This window comes from Petaurus breviceps, unplaced genomic scaffold (genome assembly GCF_028583685.1).
Source record: "Petaurus breviceps papuanus isolate PSGF00001 unplaced genomic scaffold, PetGlider_PUasm1.0 90574, whole genome shotgun sequence".
In the NCBI taxonomy this organism is placed as follows: Eukaryota; Metazoa; Chordata; class Mammalia; order Diprotodontia; family Petauridae; genus Petaurus; species Petaurus breviceps.
In genome coordinates, this window is record NW_027187277.1 from 1,723,264 (window position 1) to 1,743,534 (window position 20,271).

Consider the following 20,271-nt stretch of genomic DNA (forward strand, 5'->3'; position numbering starts at 1 on the left):
CAAAACACTTAAGGTTCATCTCCACACTCTATTATTAAAGAAAATTCACAGCTGTGTGCTATGGAGTACTTTTTGCTGAGAAACTGGGATTTAAGCTTCCAAGGGACTGAGGTTGTCAAGATACCAAAAACCTCCTTTTCCCTAATTCAGCTCTACTGAAGGACAAAGAGGAGCCTGGGTGGCCTTGTTTTAATAAAAGAAATATGATGATGCGGAAAACCTGTAAGTGTTCAAGTTATAGCAACTCCCAAGTCATTCAGTGTAAGTGAAATTGTTGTTCTGCCTCCATCTCACACAATCTGGGGTCAAGTGGAGTGTATGGCACTGTATCGTGACACAAGGCCTTATGGTATGTATATTTACTGAACTAGGGTCTTAAATACTCTTCCTGTTTCCCTACAACACCCCCACCCCCAACTCCATCTCTCACTTAAGGAGAAACAAATGATGCTGAAATAGGTGAGATGGGGAAAAGAATCATGGAAAGGGGGAGGGGAAAGGAGGGAACAACACTTTGTAAAAATTGGCCCCTGCTCAAAGATGAAGAAATGGAATTAAGGGCACCAAAAGAACAAAGGGGTGCCTCTCCCCCTAACCCTTATCTGAGGGGTATTTGGGTGATTCATTGAATAGATTACAGGGGCCTAGAGCCCAAAGAGCCGAGTTTAAATTCTTCCTCAAACACTTAGTTGTGTGACCCTGTATGAGTCATTTAACCTCCCTCTCCCTCAGTGTCCTCATCTGTAAAATGAAAATAATAATAAAACCTGCCCCTTGGGGTTATTTTGAGGACCAAATAAGATAATTATAAAACACTTGGCACAGAGCCTGACACACAATAAGCACTATATAAGTATCAACTACTATTATTATTTTTTTGGTTGGTTTTTTTTTTTGGAGGGCAATTGGGGTTATGTGACTTGCCCAAAATCACATGGCTAGTGAGTGTGTCAAGTGTCTGAGGTCGGATTTGAACTCAGGTCCTCCTGTCTCCAGGGCTGGTGCTCTATTCACTGTGCCACCTAGCCACCCCTTATTATTATTATTAATACCGGCAAGGGAAAGCAAGGTGGACTTAGTATCAGAAGATCAGGGTTCTAGTCATAGCAGCATTTACTAACAAATGTCAGCATGGCTAACTCACCAAGTCTCTCTGAGTGTCATGTTTGTCATCTGTAAAATGGAAATAATATTCATATACTATACTATCACAGAGGATCAGAGACGTAGGAAAGGTTATAGAGGGTAGTGAGAATCAAGCTGTTTTAGACCATCTTTAAACAGTCTGAAATTTTGAAAGCTCCCTCACTTCTCTCTTTTCCTCATCTCACATCTCTCAGATATCATCACCCACTAATTCCTCCCTGACTCTTTCCATTGCCAAGGGCAGCTTCTGTACATGTACCCTTCATCCTATCTGATTCCATCCTCTCCAGCAGATTGCCCCCACCCACCAACATCAACCCTATTCTCTCAAGAGTCTTTAATTTTTCCCTATGTACCACTTCCTTCCTGCTGATTACGAATATGCTATAGTCTCATTCACCCTTTAAAAACCCTCACGAGATCCTGCCATCCCCAGTAGTTATCTTCATATATCTCTCTTCTTCTTTGCTAAGAAACTAGAAAAAAACATCTTCACTTCACACCTCCACTTTCTCTCCTCTTATCCTATTCTAAACCCTTTTCAATAAGATCTCTGACCTCATCATATAACTAAAGTTTTTCTCTCCAAATCTAACAGCCCTTTCTCAAATTTCATCTTTCCTGACCTCTTTGCAGCTTTTGTCATTATTAATTTCCTTCAGTTCCTCTCTGGGTTTTGGGGATGCTGTGATCATTTTGTTCTCTTCCCACCAGTCTGACCATACCTTGTGAATCCCCCTTTCTGGACCTTCTCCCATGCCATATGCACTAACTTTGGGTGGCCTCTGGGGCTCTGTCCTGAGACTTCTTTGTTGTTGTTTTTCTATCTACTCTCCCACTTACTTATACTCATCAGTTTCCACAGGTTTCATTAGCATCTCTTATGAAGATGATTCCAAAATCTGTATCTTGATTTGAACTCAGGCCTGACTCCAGGCCCAGAGGTCTGTCCACTGAAGCACCTAACTGCCTCTATCATTACCTTCCATCTACTCCTTATGTATTTTGTATGCACTTATTCATGTATATCTTGTATGCTTCACTGGAATGTAAACTCCTTGAAGGCTGAGACTATTTTTTTCCTTTTTCACTGTATTCCAGCACTTACCACAGTTCATGGCACATAGTAATTGCCCAATAAATGCCTGTAGATTGATTGACCACTAACTTAGCTATTAATATTCTAAATATGAGATCTTATCCATTGACCAACAAGTGTACATACTGCTAGAGTAAATAAATCAATAAACCTTAATATTTTCACTATAAACGAAACCAAAGATAAAAAATGCTGCTAAATGGAAGGTTGGCTTATAAGGCGAATGGCGAATCAGGAAGCTCCAGGAGTTGGTTTTAGCTTGAATCCAAATGCATCAAGAAACATATTTGTACAGAATACTTTGTCTTTTTATATTGCAGCATTCATAATAAGCATTTTCAAAAAGACCACTATGAAAACAATTGTAGCATATGCACCAACATTTGTTGTAGATAATGAAGATAGAGAAATTTCTTTGAAGAACTTGATAAGAACTTTTCAATTAAATCAACATGTACCACTGTAATGGAGTAAGGGAGATGGCCAGGAGGGTCCTGATCAAATGAATTCTGTTTCCCTATCACCTGCTGAAATTACAGGATGCAAGGGACAGATGGATCTTCCAAAATAAAAGGGTCAGGTAACAGAAATATTAAAATATAAGAACAGCCACTTTCAGACTTTGATTTTCCCAGTTGCACCTTATGAAGGATGCCACTTTCAGACTTTGATTGGCCAACCACCTGAAGCAGGTATTAAAGTATCAGGTATTAAGCAATGTTATAGAGGACATTTTGCTCAGAGTTCAAATGATACTCCTGCTTGTGAGTAACATTGTCCTAAAAATGTCATGCCTCAGAATATTACAGTTTTCTAAGTAAGATATATAACCACTCCAAAGTGACCTATCTATACTTATTGGGAAAACCAAGTAAATTGAAGAATGCCTATTATTCAAACTATAATTCTAATACAACCCATAGAACTGGTTCATCTGTATACATCTCTTGGACAGAGCCTGCAAACTGAAAATGATCTGGGATAAAATTGAAGAGAATTAATTAGATGGCCTTTAGGAAATTGCATGGCACTTTTAATGACCCCAAGATCTTCCATGAAACAAGAGCTATCTTTTAAACAATAATATTCTTCTAATGATGATGCATATTTGTGAGTCATAGAAATGTGAAAAATTAAAACCTGAAGAACAATGGGGAGTTGCATAATGGACTTATGAAAGCTGCAACACATCACCAATGAAAAAGTGTTCATGAAAAGCAGCACAAATGACTTTATCAGAAAGATATATGTTTTAAAAAGAGATAGTCTATACACAAAGCATGAATAAGGGATAATCAATGAATATTCCACGTGCTCCATCAATATCTACAAAATGACAAGATCTCCTATGGATAAGTCAGGGGAGGACATGAATTAGAGTAGCATAACATTAACAGGCATAAATGAATGATTTTGTGCATCAGTGGTTCTTTCACTTCAAAGAATTAACATATCCATGGATGTTCTGAACAATTCACCTTGCAGGACTATTGTGACAAAAGCATCTTATGAATTGCTAAATAACAACAATAATAAGGTGATGTTACTATATTGCATAGTATTAAAAAGCCCTGTATCTTCCCCCAAACCCTTTCTCAGTACCCTATTCCTAAGCCCTGAGTACAGACATAAAACCTTAACCACTATTTCTTGCATAAGCTCTGTAGTTGGCCAAAGCTCTTCTGATGATGTACACTAAACAGGTGTTCCCTGGGCCTCTGGGGCTTCTGGGTTTCGAATTACATAATAATGGAATGTATTTTGATGTACTTTTCCTATAGAAATAGCAATATCTCCATTTTATTTTTAACATTCCTAAGTCATTCCCGTAAGTGAAAATTAAAAACAGAACTGCAAGAAGTATGGTAAAAACCTACTACATGGCAGGTGGCCTTATTATCAAGTGTCCTTCTGGAAAGGAGCTTCCAATGTTATTACGGTTTATAAACAAGGGATGGGTAAAGTTTAAACAAAATAAATGACCCATGACACAAAAAGACTTTATAAATATTTATGAATTTAAAATTTTTGGTGAACTCTTCCACCTCTCCAAATTTGCCTATGTGCACTCTTTCAATCTCCTTTATCAATGTGGTGAACAATATAAATAGAGTAAGTCACTGGCTAAGTTTCATATTAAAAATGATAGTCCCACTTTTTGTGGGCCACCACTGCCAACTGTACGTTTTCTAAAATAAAATCTACAGTAAGTGGGCATGGACATCCTTCTGGGTAAAAACAGGATGAGGCCTAGGAACAAAAATCATTCTCGGAGCAAAGATCTGGTCAGGGGCTCCATTGGATCTGCTCAAAGCTCATTGTTGAATTTGCAGTGTAAGCATTTAAATCAGAAATCAGTGATTGCTACAAATCAAGGGTCATTTTGTCCATTGTGTAGACTTAAGATGTTAATAATGCAGACTGAACTTAAAAGTACGTGTACATGCATTCTTCCTACCTTAAATGTTTACCAGCAAAACTTTAAATCGCTCTGTAAATACTGATTGAACTCAGTACAGTAGGAAGCACCAAACGAGAGGCCTAATGATTGTAAGTTAATGATAATAATTACTAATTATTACTATTAGTGTTATGTAACTGGCATTTATAGAACATTTGAAGGGATGCAAAGTGCTTTACATCTATTATCTCACTTGAGCCTCACAACACCCATGAATGGGGTATAAAGTTGTGGGAGCATGCCAAGAAAGTTAGGAAGGTCTAACCTAATTTATTTCTAAAATGCTCACTAATAAGAGACACATGGAACCAAAACCAAGCCATATGCCAGAATGAGTCCCAAACCAATTACAAATTTTTGTTGTTCAGTTGCTTTTTAGTTGTATCTGATTCTTTATTATCCCGTTTGGGGTTTTCTTGGGAAAGATACTGGAATGGTTTTCCATTTCCTTCTCTGGTTCATTTTATAGATGAGGAAAATGAGACAAACAAGGTTAGGTGGCTTTCTCAGGGTCACACAGCTAGTAAGTGTCTGAGGCTGGATTTAAACTCAGGAATATGAGTCTTCCTGACTTCAGGCCAGGCACTCTGTCCACTGAACCACCTAGCTGCCCTACCAACTCACTCAAGAATGAGCTGGGATCAAAAGAACAATAGAAAAAATAGTGAGGAAGAAACTGTCCACAGGATGGGTCTTGATCCCACTGGGGCTTATAATGTCTACTCTGAGAAATATTGAAATCAACTAACACATGCCTTTGGTGTGTTGCCCACCTAAAGTACCACCTGAAGGGCTGAGCAAAGGGTCCCAAATATCTCCCCAAGTTAAAGGAAAACCAATTAGGTGGGTAGAAATATAGAAGCTTAGCCTAGCATTCAAGTTCTTCATTTCCATGGCTTTAATATACTATTCCCTATATTTTTCCCTAATATTCCATTTTCATCACCTCTACATCTTAAAATCCTATTCCATTATCCTAGGCCTAGCTCATCTGCCATTATGAAGCCTTTCCTAACCTTGCCTCACATAATCTCATATTATATTGTACTAATCTTATGCACTTAAAATTTGTATTATATTTATGTCTTAGATCCCTTATCAGATTACAAGATTCTGGAGGACAAAGACTTTATAGTACATTGAAAATAATTTGGTTTACATAATATGCAAATGTATAAGGAAGGAAAGGAAGGGAGGGAGGGAGAAAGAAAGGGAAGGAAGAAGGGAAGACATGGAAAAAAAAGAAAAGGAAACGAGGGAGGAGGAACTTTACATTGTAAATATTCTTTGTGGGATGCCCACCCACATGTAACCTCATTAATCTCGGTCAAATAAGGACATTTCATCTGGAGGAATACATCTAATGTCCAAGGAAATTTTAAGTCAGCCTCTTAGTAGCAATATGTAAAACGTCCCTCCCTGGTTGGCTATACTCAAACATCAAAAATAAAAGTAAAGGTCCTTTGACTTCCAACAGAGCCTACTGCTTAAGAAAAAAATTAAGTGGATTTCTGCTCAACAACAATATAAGTACTGGTAGTCTCTATCTATAGAACAGTTTTGAAAGGGTTTGTCAAGGTGAGATAAAACTGTGTCCAGTGTGAGTTGCCTCAAGACTTGTTAGAAAAGACTTCTTCAGTCTTCTCATTTCCATCATAATTTCCTTACAGAGATGCTCAGAATACAATGCAGCTATTGCTTTGAGCAAAACAAGAAAACCAGAAACCTCCTGCCCATGATTTCACACACAGGGTTTATTTTTAGCCAAACTTAACATTTAATCAAAACTATATTTACTACAAGGTAAACCTCCAACAAGCAGAAGTCTAAAAATGTCACCTGTTTTCTATTCCTTTCCTCAAGGTACCATAATTACAACTCAGTACAGGAGGGGAAATTATTACTTACCAACTTCAATGCATTCTGGCGTCAAGCAGTATTTCTGTTTAGCTTGAAGACTTAAAAAATCTTGGCTAACTGAAAAATAGAAAAGAAAAATAAATAAGTCAATTACCTGTGGTGTAGTGAGCCACCAGCAGAGGGGTGGATTTGCATGAGTGAGTTGTTTGAGAATTCATGCTTTGTCCCAGATGCAGTAGGGAACCACTGAAATTAATTGATCAGGGGACTGTCATCGTTGGGCAAAACCACAAATGCTTTATAATAACCCCTTTGGTTTTTCATACATTGTGCAATAACCAGCAATTTAATACAAAGTTTCATCTTTGGAGTCATATCATCCCCATTTTAGAGAATAGAAAATCAAGTCTTGGAAGCAGCATGGAGTACTGGAAGGAGCCACAGATCTAGAGTCAGAGGACCTGGATTTGAATCCTAGGTCTGCTACTATTATTTGTATGACCTTGAACAAATTATCACTTTTCTCTGGACCTTTTTTTTTTTCTCCATTTACAAAATCAAGATATTTTGACATTTCCAAGTTCCCTTTCAGCTCTGAATGGATTATCCTAATGATTCCATTAGATTGTTTTTGAGGGCAGGAACTGTCTTTTGCCTTTATTTGTTTGCTTGTTTTTTAGGGTTTTTTGTATCCCCAGTACCTAGCAACTACGTATAGTAGACACCTAATAAGTATTTATTGACTGACCGACCAACATGTGATTTGAACTACATCCAGAATTTCTGAGCTAGCATTGGACATGGAGAGTAATATACACACACCTACATTCTAGTCAGCTCAATTACAGACTGCATATCTACTGTCCAAAGTCTAAACTGGTTAAACTGGAGTGGTCATGATCAGATTACCCCCCAAGGTGATGAGCTTTCAGGCCATAGTAACTCTCAAAGACCATCTATTAAGTGAGAAAGTGGTTGCAAAATTCATTAGTGGAAGGAATATAAACAGCAAGAATTCAGCAAGCATTTTTATTAAGCTCCTATTCTATCCATAGCATTATGCTATAGGTGCTAGAAGCTTACATTCTTTTTTTTTTTTTTTGCTTTTTGGAGGGCAATTGGGGTTAAGTAACTTGCTCAAGGTTACATGGCTAGTATTTTTGTGTGGGTGTTAAGTGTCTGAGGCCGGAACTGAACTTGGGTCCTCCTGACTCCGGGGCCGACGTTCTACTCACTGTGCCACCTAGCCGCCCCCTAGAGGTTTACATTGTACCTAGGGGATACAAAGTATAAACAGCTATATATATAAATATATATATATATACATATATATATATATATATATGTGTGATTATTTGAGGAGGTAGAGAAAGCTAGCATCTTAAAGAAAGAGAAAAGGATTCTTTGGGAGGTGAGATGTTGGCTGAGCCTTCAAAGGAAGCAGAGATTCTAAGAGACAGATGTGAAAAAAAAGATAAGTTCCAAGCATGGAGACAACATGTACAAAGAATGCTGAGTTCATAATAATGTAGTCGAGTTAGTTTTATTATATGAACAGCAAAGAGACCAGTTTGACTGAAACATAGGATGAGTAAAGGGGAGGGATATAAAATAAGCCTGAAAAGGCAATCTGGAGGCAGCTTTAAATGAGCTTTTGAAGAATTCATACTTTGTCCCAGATGCAGCAGGGAACCACTGAAATTTATTGATCAGGGGACTGTCATGGTTGGGCAAAACCACAAATGCTTTATTTAAGCGGATAGACATATGCAGGGGGACAGTGAAGTTTTTCCACTGAATTGAAAACAGCAAAAGCAGTGAGGCTTTGTTGCTAATCCCCAATGAGACAGTTATCTATAACAAAGGGCTTTGATGCCCACCCTGACATAATCACAGTCTTGGGACTCTGCTCCTGACTTTTGTCAGCTGGGTATGGTAGTTTTGCCTAAAGAGCTGTCCACCTGCCCCTAGCTAGGGGAAATTCTAGTCTAAGCCCTTAGCAGCCCATAGGTGAGATGGTAACTGGGAGGTCCTCAAGAGAAAATGCACATAAGCTGCCACAGTGGGCTTAGATAAGAATTAAATAAGAAATTACCATGACCCACTGCCACCAGCTGTCACCACAAGGTGACAACAGACTGTCAGTGGTGCAACATGTACATTGCAAATCCAATGTCATGCAAATCCAATAAGAGCAGGCAAGGATATCACTAGAAGGCATGAGTGACACTACAGAATAGGCGATGTAAACACCCCAAGTATGTGTGCCTCTCATGCACTGATTTCTATACCCACTCATTGTCTCCACTGAGTATGCATATATTTGCAAAAGACTGTTGTTGTTGAGTCATGTCCAACTCTTCAGGACCCCATTTGGGGTTTTCTTGGCAAAGATGCTAGAGTGGCTTGCTGTTTCCTTCTACAGATGAGGAAACTGAGGTAAACTGGGTTAAGTGACTTGCCCAGAGTCACATAGCTAGTAAGTATCTGAGGACAGATTTGAACTCAGGAAGATGAGTCTTCATGATTTCAGGACTGTCACTCTATCCACTGAGCCACTTAGCTGCCCAAGAGAGTGTATCCTAGGTTTATGGTAAAAATGTTCCAATGCAATTTTTCTTTTTCTTTTTGGAGTACAATTGGGGTTAAGTGACTTGCCAAAGGTCACACGGCTAGTAAGTGTTAAGTGTCTGATGCTGGATTTGAACTCAGGTCCTCCTAACTCCAGGGCTGGTGCTCTATTCACTGTGCCACCTAGCTGCCCCTGTAATTTTTCTGATTGTTCCATTTCTTTAAATGCCTTTGCTATGAACTAGTTACATCCTCCAACTAGGGGAGAATAAAAAGTAAACACATTAGTGGGGGCTCATAGACTATATAGTTTTGAGTGGATAAAGAACTACAGAGTACCCTGAACATGGGCTAGTTATTCTGGAGACCCTACATCTAAAAGTGGGAGGCCTCAGCTATAACAGATAAATTAGATAGATAGATAGATAGATAGATAGATAGATAGATAGATAGATAGATAGATAGATAGATAGATAGATAGATAGACAGACAGACAGACAGACAGACAGACAGATAGACAGACAGACAGTTAAATAGGTAAACAGATGGACAGACATATAAGTAGATAGAAAGACAGACAGGTCTAGAACTAGAGTGAACCTCCAAGGCCATTCTAATTCAATCATTTGATTTACAGATGAGGAAACTGAAACTCAAGGAAGTTGTGACTTGCCCAAGGTCACAAAGTCACAAAAATCCTAAGTATCAGAGGTGAGATTTAAACTCAAATCCTCTAGTTTCAGACCTGTTTTCCCTGCCTGTAGATATGCATGTATGTATATGTATACACATGTTAGAGGATGCAAAGTGTCATAGTGGATAGAATGCTGGAGTTCAGGAAGAACTGAGTTTAAATTATACCTTAAACACTAGCTATATGAGTGAGTCTCTTAGCCTGAGTTTCCTCACCTATAAAATGGGGATTAAAAAAAAGTCCCTTCCTTGCAATGTTGTTCTTAGAATCAAATGATATAACATATGCAAAACACTCTGCAAACCTTAAAGTAACATATAAATGCTAGCTATTAATATATAGTATAAATATTAAAATATTTATCTTTCATCTGAGTCATTCATTATATAGTGCCCTCAAAAAGCAAATTAACTTATAAAATGAGTTTCCAGATGGTCTATCATAAACTACCAGAGTTACATTATATGATTCCATCAAAACGGCATCTTACAAGTTTCCTGGCAAGAGATGCAGGCATAGGAATCTTTCTCAATCGGCCTAATTTCTCTCGCTTGCTAACAGTATAGATTCAACTGAGCCTCACAGAAAGCCACTACACTACACCATACAGGAACTCACAGGAGTTCTACATGTTTCTTCACCATGGGATTTATAGCAGCTGCAAGTCTGAATTTTAAAAATATTTTTGATCGCTGGGGAAATCATGCTGAACTCATTATTACTGTTATCTGTGAACGGAAACAAGGAGTCATTTGGAGATGTCATCACAGGGGAATAGATAATTCCAAAGCAGTACAGGGACCTCTGTCTAGATGTCAGCTATCCAAAACCCCAACCAAATGTCCAGTGGAAAGAAGTGAACTTGCTTACGCTCATCCAGGATGGAGACTCAGTAAACTGAGATTGATGCCTATGTTTCAGCTGAATGTGAAATATCTAGAGAGGACTTGCTAGCAGGATGATTTTTACTTTTTCTTGATAGAGTCCTAAAAAGGAGAGGCATGGGGAAGAAACCTACTTTTGCTTTCATCCTTTCCTCTAGAATCGCTCTTGAAACAGCATTTTTATCAGCATTCTATTACAAATACCAATAAATTATCTCTGGTCCAACCCCAGCAGAAGGCCTGCCTGCCTGCTTTCCCAGAAATGAAGCTTTTAAAAATGAAAACGCATTTTGAGTTTTTTAATTTAAAGAATAACTTTGTTCCTACATTTCTACACAAATTTGTGTCATATATCACTCAAGTCATATATTATTATGAAGTGATCTGTTGAAGGTGTCAGTTGAATAAACATTAATGCAAATAAATGATTAAAAACTAAACCCAAGAAAAAAGATTTCAAAAACAGAATTTGGTAGGGAAAAGCATCCGCACTTATAATTTCATGGTTTTAGCACACTTCCTGTAAACTTTCTCCAGAAACTCTACCATTTATAGTCAGAGAGCTTTGCTTTGTACATTGGTTAAGGTACTTGCATAAGGTCATACAGTTACTATATGTCAGAAGGTGGATTTGAGCCCAGTTTTTTCTGACTTTAAGGTTGCTTCATCTATCCCTTATCTCATACTTTTGTTGTCGTTCAGTCATTTCAGCTGTGTCAGACTCTTCATGGCCCCATTTGGAGTTCTCTTGGGAAAGATACTGGAATGGTTTGCCATTTCCTTTTCCAGCTTATTTTACAGATCAGGAAACTGAGGCAACTTGGGTTAGATGACTTGCCCAGGGTCACGCAGCTAGTAAGTGCCAGGGGCCATATTTGACCTTATAAAGATAAGTTTTCCTGATACCAAGCCCAATGTTCTACCACTGTGCCACTTAGTTGCCCTACCCCATGCTGTCTTAAACAAAATACACCAAAAAGCAAAAAAAAAAAATAATAATAAAGTTCAATATTAGATCACTCTGAGGTGTCTCAGAGAGTTTCAATTCATTAGAGGTTAGAAAAAGATGACTTCCAAATTTAAAAAGTGAATCAAGGTGAGTAAAACTGGATTAAAAGAAACAACATGACAAAAAAGGACAGGGATTGTTCTTTAAATCCAAGAAGACAAGAGGAAATAATGGATCGAATTAATTCATTAATGAAATTCATTAATGAAAACTTTAAATGAAAATTTTTAAAAAGGAAATTGTAGGGGTTTTTTTGTTTGTTTGTTTCTCCTTACTGAAGAAAGTAGAAGAGGTACAAAGACACATCAAACACAGAGAGGTGCCAGAACCAAATGTGGAAAAGTTTAATTAGGAGAGTTCACACCTTTGTGCCCCAATATTTAAAATCCTAGATAGCTAAAATAAATATCTGAAGTCACCACATAGCCCCTAAATATAATACTAGTGGCTCTTTATTTAGGAGAAATAGTAAGATTTTTAAGAGTTATCACAAGGGGTGGCTAGGTGGCGCAGTGAATAGAGCACTGGCCCTGGAGTCAGGAGGACCTGAGTTCAAATTCGACTCAGACACTTAACACAAAACTAGCCATGTGACCTTGGGCAAGTCATTTAACCCCAACTGCACTGCAAAAGAAAAAAGATAAAAAAAGTTATCACAGACCATATATTACCAAAAGAGAAAAGACTCAGAATTGGAGTTTACAAATAGAAGACAGCCAGGTACAATGAAAAGAGCACTGGCCTGGGAAGGCAGGAGATCTGGTCTACTTTGTCACTAACTCAGTCTAAGATTCTCTATCTAGGGCTTCATTTTCCTTATGCAAAATGAGGAGGCTGGCATAGATAATTGCTAAGATTCTTTCCAACTCTACCATTCAATAGTCTATGTAGAGGAATACATGGGAGCCAGCTTGACAGCTCTGATTGAGATGACTGTTAAATTTTCAGTGTGAGTGAGCATTTACACCTCAGAAATAAAAAAAAAGCTACAAATCAGGGTTTGATTTATTGTTTTATTGATTTCTAAACTTAAGAAAATGATGGAAAAATGTTAATGATGCACATTAAACTTTCTTCCTCTGCCATCTCTCTGTCTTCTCTGCATCACTCTTTCTCTCTTTCTCTGTTTCTCTCTGTCTCTATCTTTCTGTCTGTCTGTCTCTGTCTCTCTCTCTCTCTAATTAAACTCACCAGAACTTATACATTCAAATAAGAATTTTCTAAGTCGTCACTTTAGGAAATTACATTTACTCCAATGAAATTGCCTTTGATCAAAGCATGTGTGAACTCCCTTTTGGGGAATTACATTTTTGGAAGCAGCTTGTTATAGTGAAAATAGATCCTGAAAGATTTCAGTGTGAGGGCTGCATCTCAGAGTGGCTCTGTCGCTTACTAGGCACAGAGTCATGGTCAAAATATTTAAGCCCTCTGAGTTTGTTTCCTCACCTATAAACTGGTGATGGTACCCATCTTGACTCCCTCACTGAATTCTTATAAGGATCAAATGAGAAGTTATATATGAAAACAGTACAGTGGAATGAGAATTGGCTGTAGAATCAGAGGATGTGAGTTCAATCCCTTCTGATACATTGCCTACGTGATCTTGGGTATGTCATTTGACTTCTCTAGGTCTACAGCCTTTATGGTTCTAGATATATGATCCTATAGTCTATAAATCACTATAACTATGTGATTTAATTCAGCAAGCATGTAAGGGAAGACCATCTCATTTCTTTGTAATCATGCTTCATTTTTTGATGAAAATTGCTATTCCTCAATTTGATATTCAGATCTGTCTCACACGGACACTTTTTCTTTTGGGGGAGGCAATCAGGGTTAAGTGATTTACCCAAGGTCACACAGTTAGTAAGTGTCTAAGGTCACATTTGAACTCAGATCCTCCTGACTCCAAGTCTGGCGCTCTATCCATTGCACCACCCAACTGCCCCTCCCATTGATTTTTGTCTGTTTCTAAAATCAAATCTCCCTCCAATCCTTATCTCCTCGAACTCCAAGGGCACATATTTTCTGTTAATGGGGACATTTAAAAGAATACACTATAGACCCTCAATAAAATTCCAAAGAAGGAGGTCCAAAGAATTTAGTATGGGATAACAGTGTCATGAACATAAATGCCCAGCCTCCTTCGAAGGCAACTGCTCTCCCTGGGATGTCTAAAATCCAGTATGTTTGTCATTCCCCAAATGAATCACATTCTATTCTCCACCCCCAGTAGAATATTGGCTCCTTGAGGGCAGAGATTGGTTTAATTTTTGGCTTTGTAGCTCCTATACCTAGCATAGAGCTGGGTTCCTAGTAGTCACTTACATTTCTTCAGCTGTACTGATTTCCTTTACACTCATATGGCAGCATATTGTAAGTCCTTGACATGGTTTCATAACTTTCCCCACAACATTTCACTGAAGCACCGAATAGTGAGAAACAGCACCATTTTAGAAAACCACAAACCCAAAAGTCCCATTAGGACAATTTGTCCTCACAGAAAGCAAGAGATGCAACCAATTTTCTAAATCTACAGCAACATAAAATGTGGAAAAATGATTTTCTTCTTTGAACAGAGCTTTCAAGCCACATAATTCATACTCTTTTTAAGAGAAAAGCAAATCAGCAGTTTTGCTCTGCCAACATAAGTGTGGATTCCTGGATTCTCTATATACTTCGGAACACATTCTCTCCAGCCATGTGAATTATTAAATACATTTAAAGCCTCCCAAGTATAAACCTTGTTCTTGTTTACCTTTCAAGATGATCAGTTAGATTTAGGCATGATAATAGATTTAGGACTAGAAGAGACTTTAAAGACCATCTAGTACAGTCCATTTTACAGATGAGGAAACTGAGGAACAGAAAGGTGAAGCAACTTGACCTAAGTCAAACAGGTGATTAAGGATAAATAGAGAACAATAAAAAGAGATTATTTCAAGTTCATAATTACTGAAAATCTAGGATATCTCTCTCCTCCTATCCACAAGATATTTTATTTCTGTTAGAAATAAATTTTTATCAATGCCCACAGACTCAGGACATTCTCACTCTAAAGTCAAATCAAATCAACAAGCATTTATTAAAAATTTACTATATGCCAGGTACTGTACTAAACATAGGGGATATAAGGAAAGGCAAACAATAGTCCTTGCCCTCAAGGAACTGACAATTTCTTTTAAAGAAGATATATTAACATAATTTGGTTATTTCTTTCAGAAAATCTCTATTTACCTCAACATTATTAAATATAATAAAAATCATTGTTTTTTAACTCCTTCCCACCTTTGATTTCTTGAGTGTAAAGGAATCATAAAAACATCCCTTTCAAAAAAAAAGATTATTCAATTTATGTGTCACTCAAGCAAAAATTCATAAAAGTCAAAGTGAAAAAAAGCTCAGCATGTTTCTGTTAAGGTGTTAAATAAAGCAAGGTTTTCTTTTTTTAAAAAAGTAACTCAAATTAAGCAGATGAACCTGACTCTCTGAATTGATAACTTCTGATCTTTCTGTGGGATGCTCAGAAATATTTTGTCTAATACCATAAAACTCTCTAATCAGTCAAAGGGGTTTTCATTCAGATCAGTGTTCTGAAGCATTGGTCTTCCCTTTTCATTTCAATAGAAACTCAAGGTTGGTACACACATCGTCATAAGTAAACCCTAGTAGACCCACATTTCAATAAAGTTTGCTACACTGAGCCCAGAGAAAGCCCACAGTGCCACCACCCTTCCCTTTGCTTTCAATGGCAAGCTTACCCAAGAAAAGAAGGGTCCCAAGCACAGCAGTTCCAGTGATGAATATGACCAAGGCAATTCGAATGGCTTTGCTGGACGCCTTCCCAGTGCCTTGCTTTGCATTCTTGCCAGCCTCTGCTTCCATCAGATGAGCTCTGGACAGGCTTCTGGAAGAAACTGGCTTTCCTTTGGTTGGTGATTGATCTTAATATGTTAGTAACTACCTGCTTCCATGGATTTGTTCACTCTTTGTTGTTTTTCATTATTGACAACTTAAAAATACATTCCTATTAGCAAGTCTCTCTTTGTCCTTTTCTCTCAAGAAATTAAAAAAAAATAAAAACAAACCTCCAAATATTGATCGTTCTAGGGATCACTCTGGCTAGGTCTGGTAAAACAGACAGCGGCTATTTTATCCAAGTCTCTCTGAACCAGCTGTTTGTCAGTCCCCTTTATCAGGAGTTCTGAGTGTACATGGTTTACAGTGTTACTGAACAGATGTTTTAGCTATTTAAATGTATAGTCACTTAGAAGAGGAAAAAAAAAACACAACACTTGTATTTATCAAATCTGGAATCATGTCAAAACTCCTGGAAACCAAAAGACTGACAGGCCAGGATTTTCTCTACCTACTCAGAAAACTCAATTAACCACTGACCTCAGTTCCTTCTTTTTGCTGCAGCCATTCAGCTTGGCTGATTGGTCTTCATCAAAGAGATGCTGCCAGTGTGTGATTCTCTTTTTAAAGCTTCCTAAGAATTCTTGAGATATCCTGTAGCACTTTATTTTAGGAACTTTTTGTATGATTGCATGTGCCAAAAATCAGTCATACTCGAGGGCAGTGCAAAGTAGCAATTAAGACAACCTACCAAGGATGGTGTTTTAACCTCCTTTAAAAAAAAAAAACATTGGTGGGGTGGATAAAAACCATCTTCCCTGTGGTACTATGAATCTTAAAAAGACTCTAAGCATATGAATTCAACCCTTCAAAAGCAATTCCAGGAGGAGGAAAGGGTGAACTTATTTACATCTTCTTTAGCAATTTTCCTTTAAAAAAATACACCCATATATTTTTCCTTCCAACCAGAAGGAAGTATTCACTAGTTAGTGAATTTGTTTAAAAAAGAAAAGGAGAAGAAGAAGAAGAAAGCTGTATTAAAAGTTCTTCTCAGTTTCTCCAGAGCAAATCTGAAGACGCTGGTTTTATTTGGAAGACAGGTTCTCCCATGACACTGACAATTGTTCTTAAAAATCTATCCTTCTGGATTGTTCAACTAAATTTAACTAGTATTTATTAAGTTTCGACTAGATAGATATAAGGCATTGTACAAGCTGCTAGGGATAAATGAAACATTCCGTGACATCAAGGAACTAAACTTACATCACTCTACTGAAGGGAGGGGGAATGCAATATACACAGGTTGTCTATATAAAATATGAGTGTATGCACACGCACACACATGCTTCTGTGTGATACATACATACACATACATACAGAGAGAGTAATTCAGGGGACAGAGGGAGGGCCACTAACAACTGGAATAATCAGAAATGGCATCTTACAAGGGCATGTACTTGAGCTGCACTTTTAAGGAACATAGGAATTCCAAGAAGCAGAGTAAAGCGTGAGAGCATTCCAGGCTTGGGGGCACAGCCTGTGCAACAGTAGAATGTGGGAGGCCTTCCCATTTCAAGTCAGGCAGTCATGTACCTGGATGGAAAGACACACTAATAATCCATTTCAGGAGAGGCAGTTTGGGGGTAATCAATCTGAAGCAAGTCTTACAGTCAGGAAGACCACACACTTTGACTGTGTGATCCAGGGCAAGTCACTTGATCTTTCAGTGCCTCCAGGCACTTCTCTAAGAGTATAAATTGCAAAGATGGTGTGGATTAGTAGTGGCAGTTTCCTCACTGGGGATTCCCTACACCCATGAAATCTCAAATCTGAACAATAATAATAATAATATTTGTTGAGGGGAGCCATTGGTGGGTTTCAGGACAGGAGCAAATAAATGAGCAGCACATGGTATTGGTGAGTACAAGACTTCAGCCTGAGGCTTCAAGGATGCAATTTTGTCCCAGCAAATCCCACTGAACTCAATACCAGGTAAATACAACATCTCTGGGGTCCCATTTTCACCTAGGAAATCTTGGACAGGCCTCTAGATATAGCAAAGATTCTTCATTTGTGTGTGTGTGTGTGTGTGTGTGTGTGTGTGTGTGATGGAGTCCCTTTGACAGTCAAATGTATAAAATAAAATACTTAGGATCACAAAGGAAATCAATTACATTGAATTATGGTTATCGATTTTTTTTAAAACAAGTGCATGGACCTCAGTTTAAGAACCCCCTTACTACAGAATTATGTTCTTCTAGGAATTGCTCTGTAGTTGTAGAAATAATTCATATTTATGTCACATTTGGAGTAAAACATTTTCCTCACAAATATATGATGAAGATATTGATCATTACCATTCCCATTTTACAGATAAGGAAACTGAGGCTCTGAGAAAAAAAGCAATTTGCCCATGACTACTGAGATAGTTTATTGCTAGGGCTATTGTGTCTTAGGAGATGGCAGTCATCAGAGGCACCCTTCCAACCTTACTCCTACCCTAACCATACATAGCAAATCTCCTTAGATCAGTCCTGTTAGAGACTAGCCCGGAAACAACAGACAGGAAGCAACATACTGGGGGTTGAGGATCCTTGTTCAAAGTAACCTTTATTGATCAAGCATTACCAGGTCCAGCACTGTGCTAACACCATGCCAAGCTCTGCTTGGTAAAAAAGGGTATAAGACAGTCTCTGACTTCAAGGAATTTCAATCTAATTGTAAATAGATTTTAAAAAACATGAAATAATTAGATAATTATTGCTTAAATATATGATACAGACAATAAATTTCATAAACAGTTAAAAGGGAAAGGGTTGCCATAGTGTAGTTTAATTAAGGAAAGCATCCTGGAGGAGGTGAGCTGAGCCAAACTGCAAAGAATGGGTAGAATTTGATTCATTGCAATAGAAGAAAAATGGAAGTATTTAAACTAGGAGGAAGCTAGAATAGATTTCTAAGGTTGGAATGTACTTCCCCAAACCTGGAATTTAACTCTCTTTATCTACTTCCACCAATTATATTTTTTCATGAATGATACCTGAGAAAAGAGAAGACCTGGGGGGGTGGGGGGGGAGGTTGGCAGGGAATGATAGTTATGATAGCTGTCTTCAAGTTTTTGAGGAACTATCATGGAAAAGGAATTAGACTTTGTCTGTTCGGTCCCAGAAGGTAGAACCAGGAGTAATGGATAGATGGATGTCACAAAGAGACAAATTTAAACTTGATATCAGGGGAAACTTCTTAACAATTGTCAAAAAAAGTGAAATGGAATGGACCTACTCAAAGGATAATGGTTTCTCCCTCACTACTAGAGATCTTAAAGAAGAGGGAGTTGGGGCGGCCAGGTAGCACAGCGAGTAAGAGCACCGGCTCCAGTGTCAGGAAGACCTGGGGATCGAATCCGGGCACCGACACTTAGCACCCACCCAGAAACACTTGGCCGTGGAACCTTGAGCAAGTTACTTAACCCCAATTGCTCATAAAAAAAAAAAAGAAGAGGGGGTTGTTGTTTAGCTGTTTTTCAGGCACATTCAACTCTTCATGTTGAGGGTTAACAGGGTTAAGTGACTTTCCCAGGATCACACAGCTACTAAGTGTCTGTGGATAGATTTGAGAACTTAGGAATATGTGTCTTCCTAACTCTAGGCCCAGTACTCTATCCCCTGCACCACCTAGCTGCCCTAAGAACAGCATAGATGATTACTTTCAGGTTTGGATTTGACTAGATGGTCAGTGAATAGCCTTTGAAATACCCAGATCAGGGATTCTACAAAACCTCTTCCATCTCCAGCCCAGCCTTCACACAGTTACCAAAGTGATATGGCTAAAGTACAGATACGACCTCCAGCTCCCCACTCTCCAGCTCAATAAACTCTAGTGGCTCCCTATTACTTCCAGGATTAGATACAAACTCCTCCCACATTTAAAGTCCTTCACAACTTTACCTTTCCAGACTTATTATATATGACTCCCTTTCACAAAATACATTCTGGCCAACGTCTTCCCCACCTCTCCCCCTTCTGTTGATCCTCAGATCATGAAAACCGATGTTCTTGTGTCTTTGAATAAGGTTGTTTTCTATGCCCAGAATGCACTGCCTCCTTACCTCAGTCACCAAGTTTCCTTGGAGCTTAGCTCAAACACTTCTTCCTGCATCTCCTAATCCTTCCCATATCCTAGAGTCTTTCCCCCTTGTATATATCTAATATATTCTTAAATGCATATAGAGTCTCCTCTGATACAAAGCAAGCTCTCTGAGGTCAGGAATATTTTCATTTTTGCATTTCTTTCCTCACTGCCTATCACAGTGCCTAGCACATGGCTTAACAAAGGGTGAGGAAGGAAGAAAAGCCTACTATGTGTCAAGTACAGTGCTAAGCACCTTTGCTTATTGATAGATTGTTTTTCTGATTCCCTGGTTGCTAGAACCTCCCCTTGGGAGGTAAAATATCTTTTGTATTTATTTGGTATATGTTCTGCAGATACTTTTGCACTCCTTGAAGGTAAAAAATTTTATTTTTTGCCTCTGACCCCAGTACCTAGTAAAAGTGCCTAGTACATACCAAGTTTCCCCGATAATAAGACCTATCCTGAAAATAAGCCCTCCCCTTACTGTGTAAGATTCCTCTAAAATAAGCCCTCCCCCGAAAATAAGCCCTATTGAGATTGCTACTGTAGTGAAGGTGA

General features: G+C 38.3%; 1 protein-coding gene across 1 annotated transcript in view; it reads right to left on the reverse strand.

Annotated features, from left to right (window-relative positions):
* The window catches only part of PHEX (phosphate regulating endopeptidase X-linked), a 303,310-nt gene extending 287,338 nt beyond the window's left edge, over positions 1–15,972 (reverse strand). Inside the window, exons 1-2 of the mRNA XM_069063406.1 lie at positions 15,486–15,972; positions 6,615–6,683 (exon numbers count right to left, since the gene is read on the reverse strand). Coding sequence (XP_068919507.1) covers positions 6,615–6,683; positions 15,486–15,609 — 193 coding nt within the window. The 5' untranslated portion in view covers positions 15,610–15,972. The remainder of the gene's footprint in view (positions 1–6,614; positions 6,684–15,485) is intronic.
* Between the last annotated feature and the right edge of the window lie 4,299 nt (positions 15,973–20,271).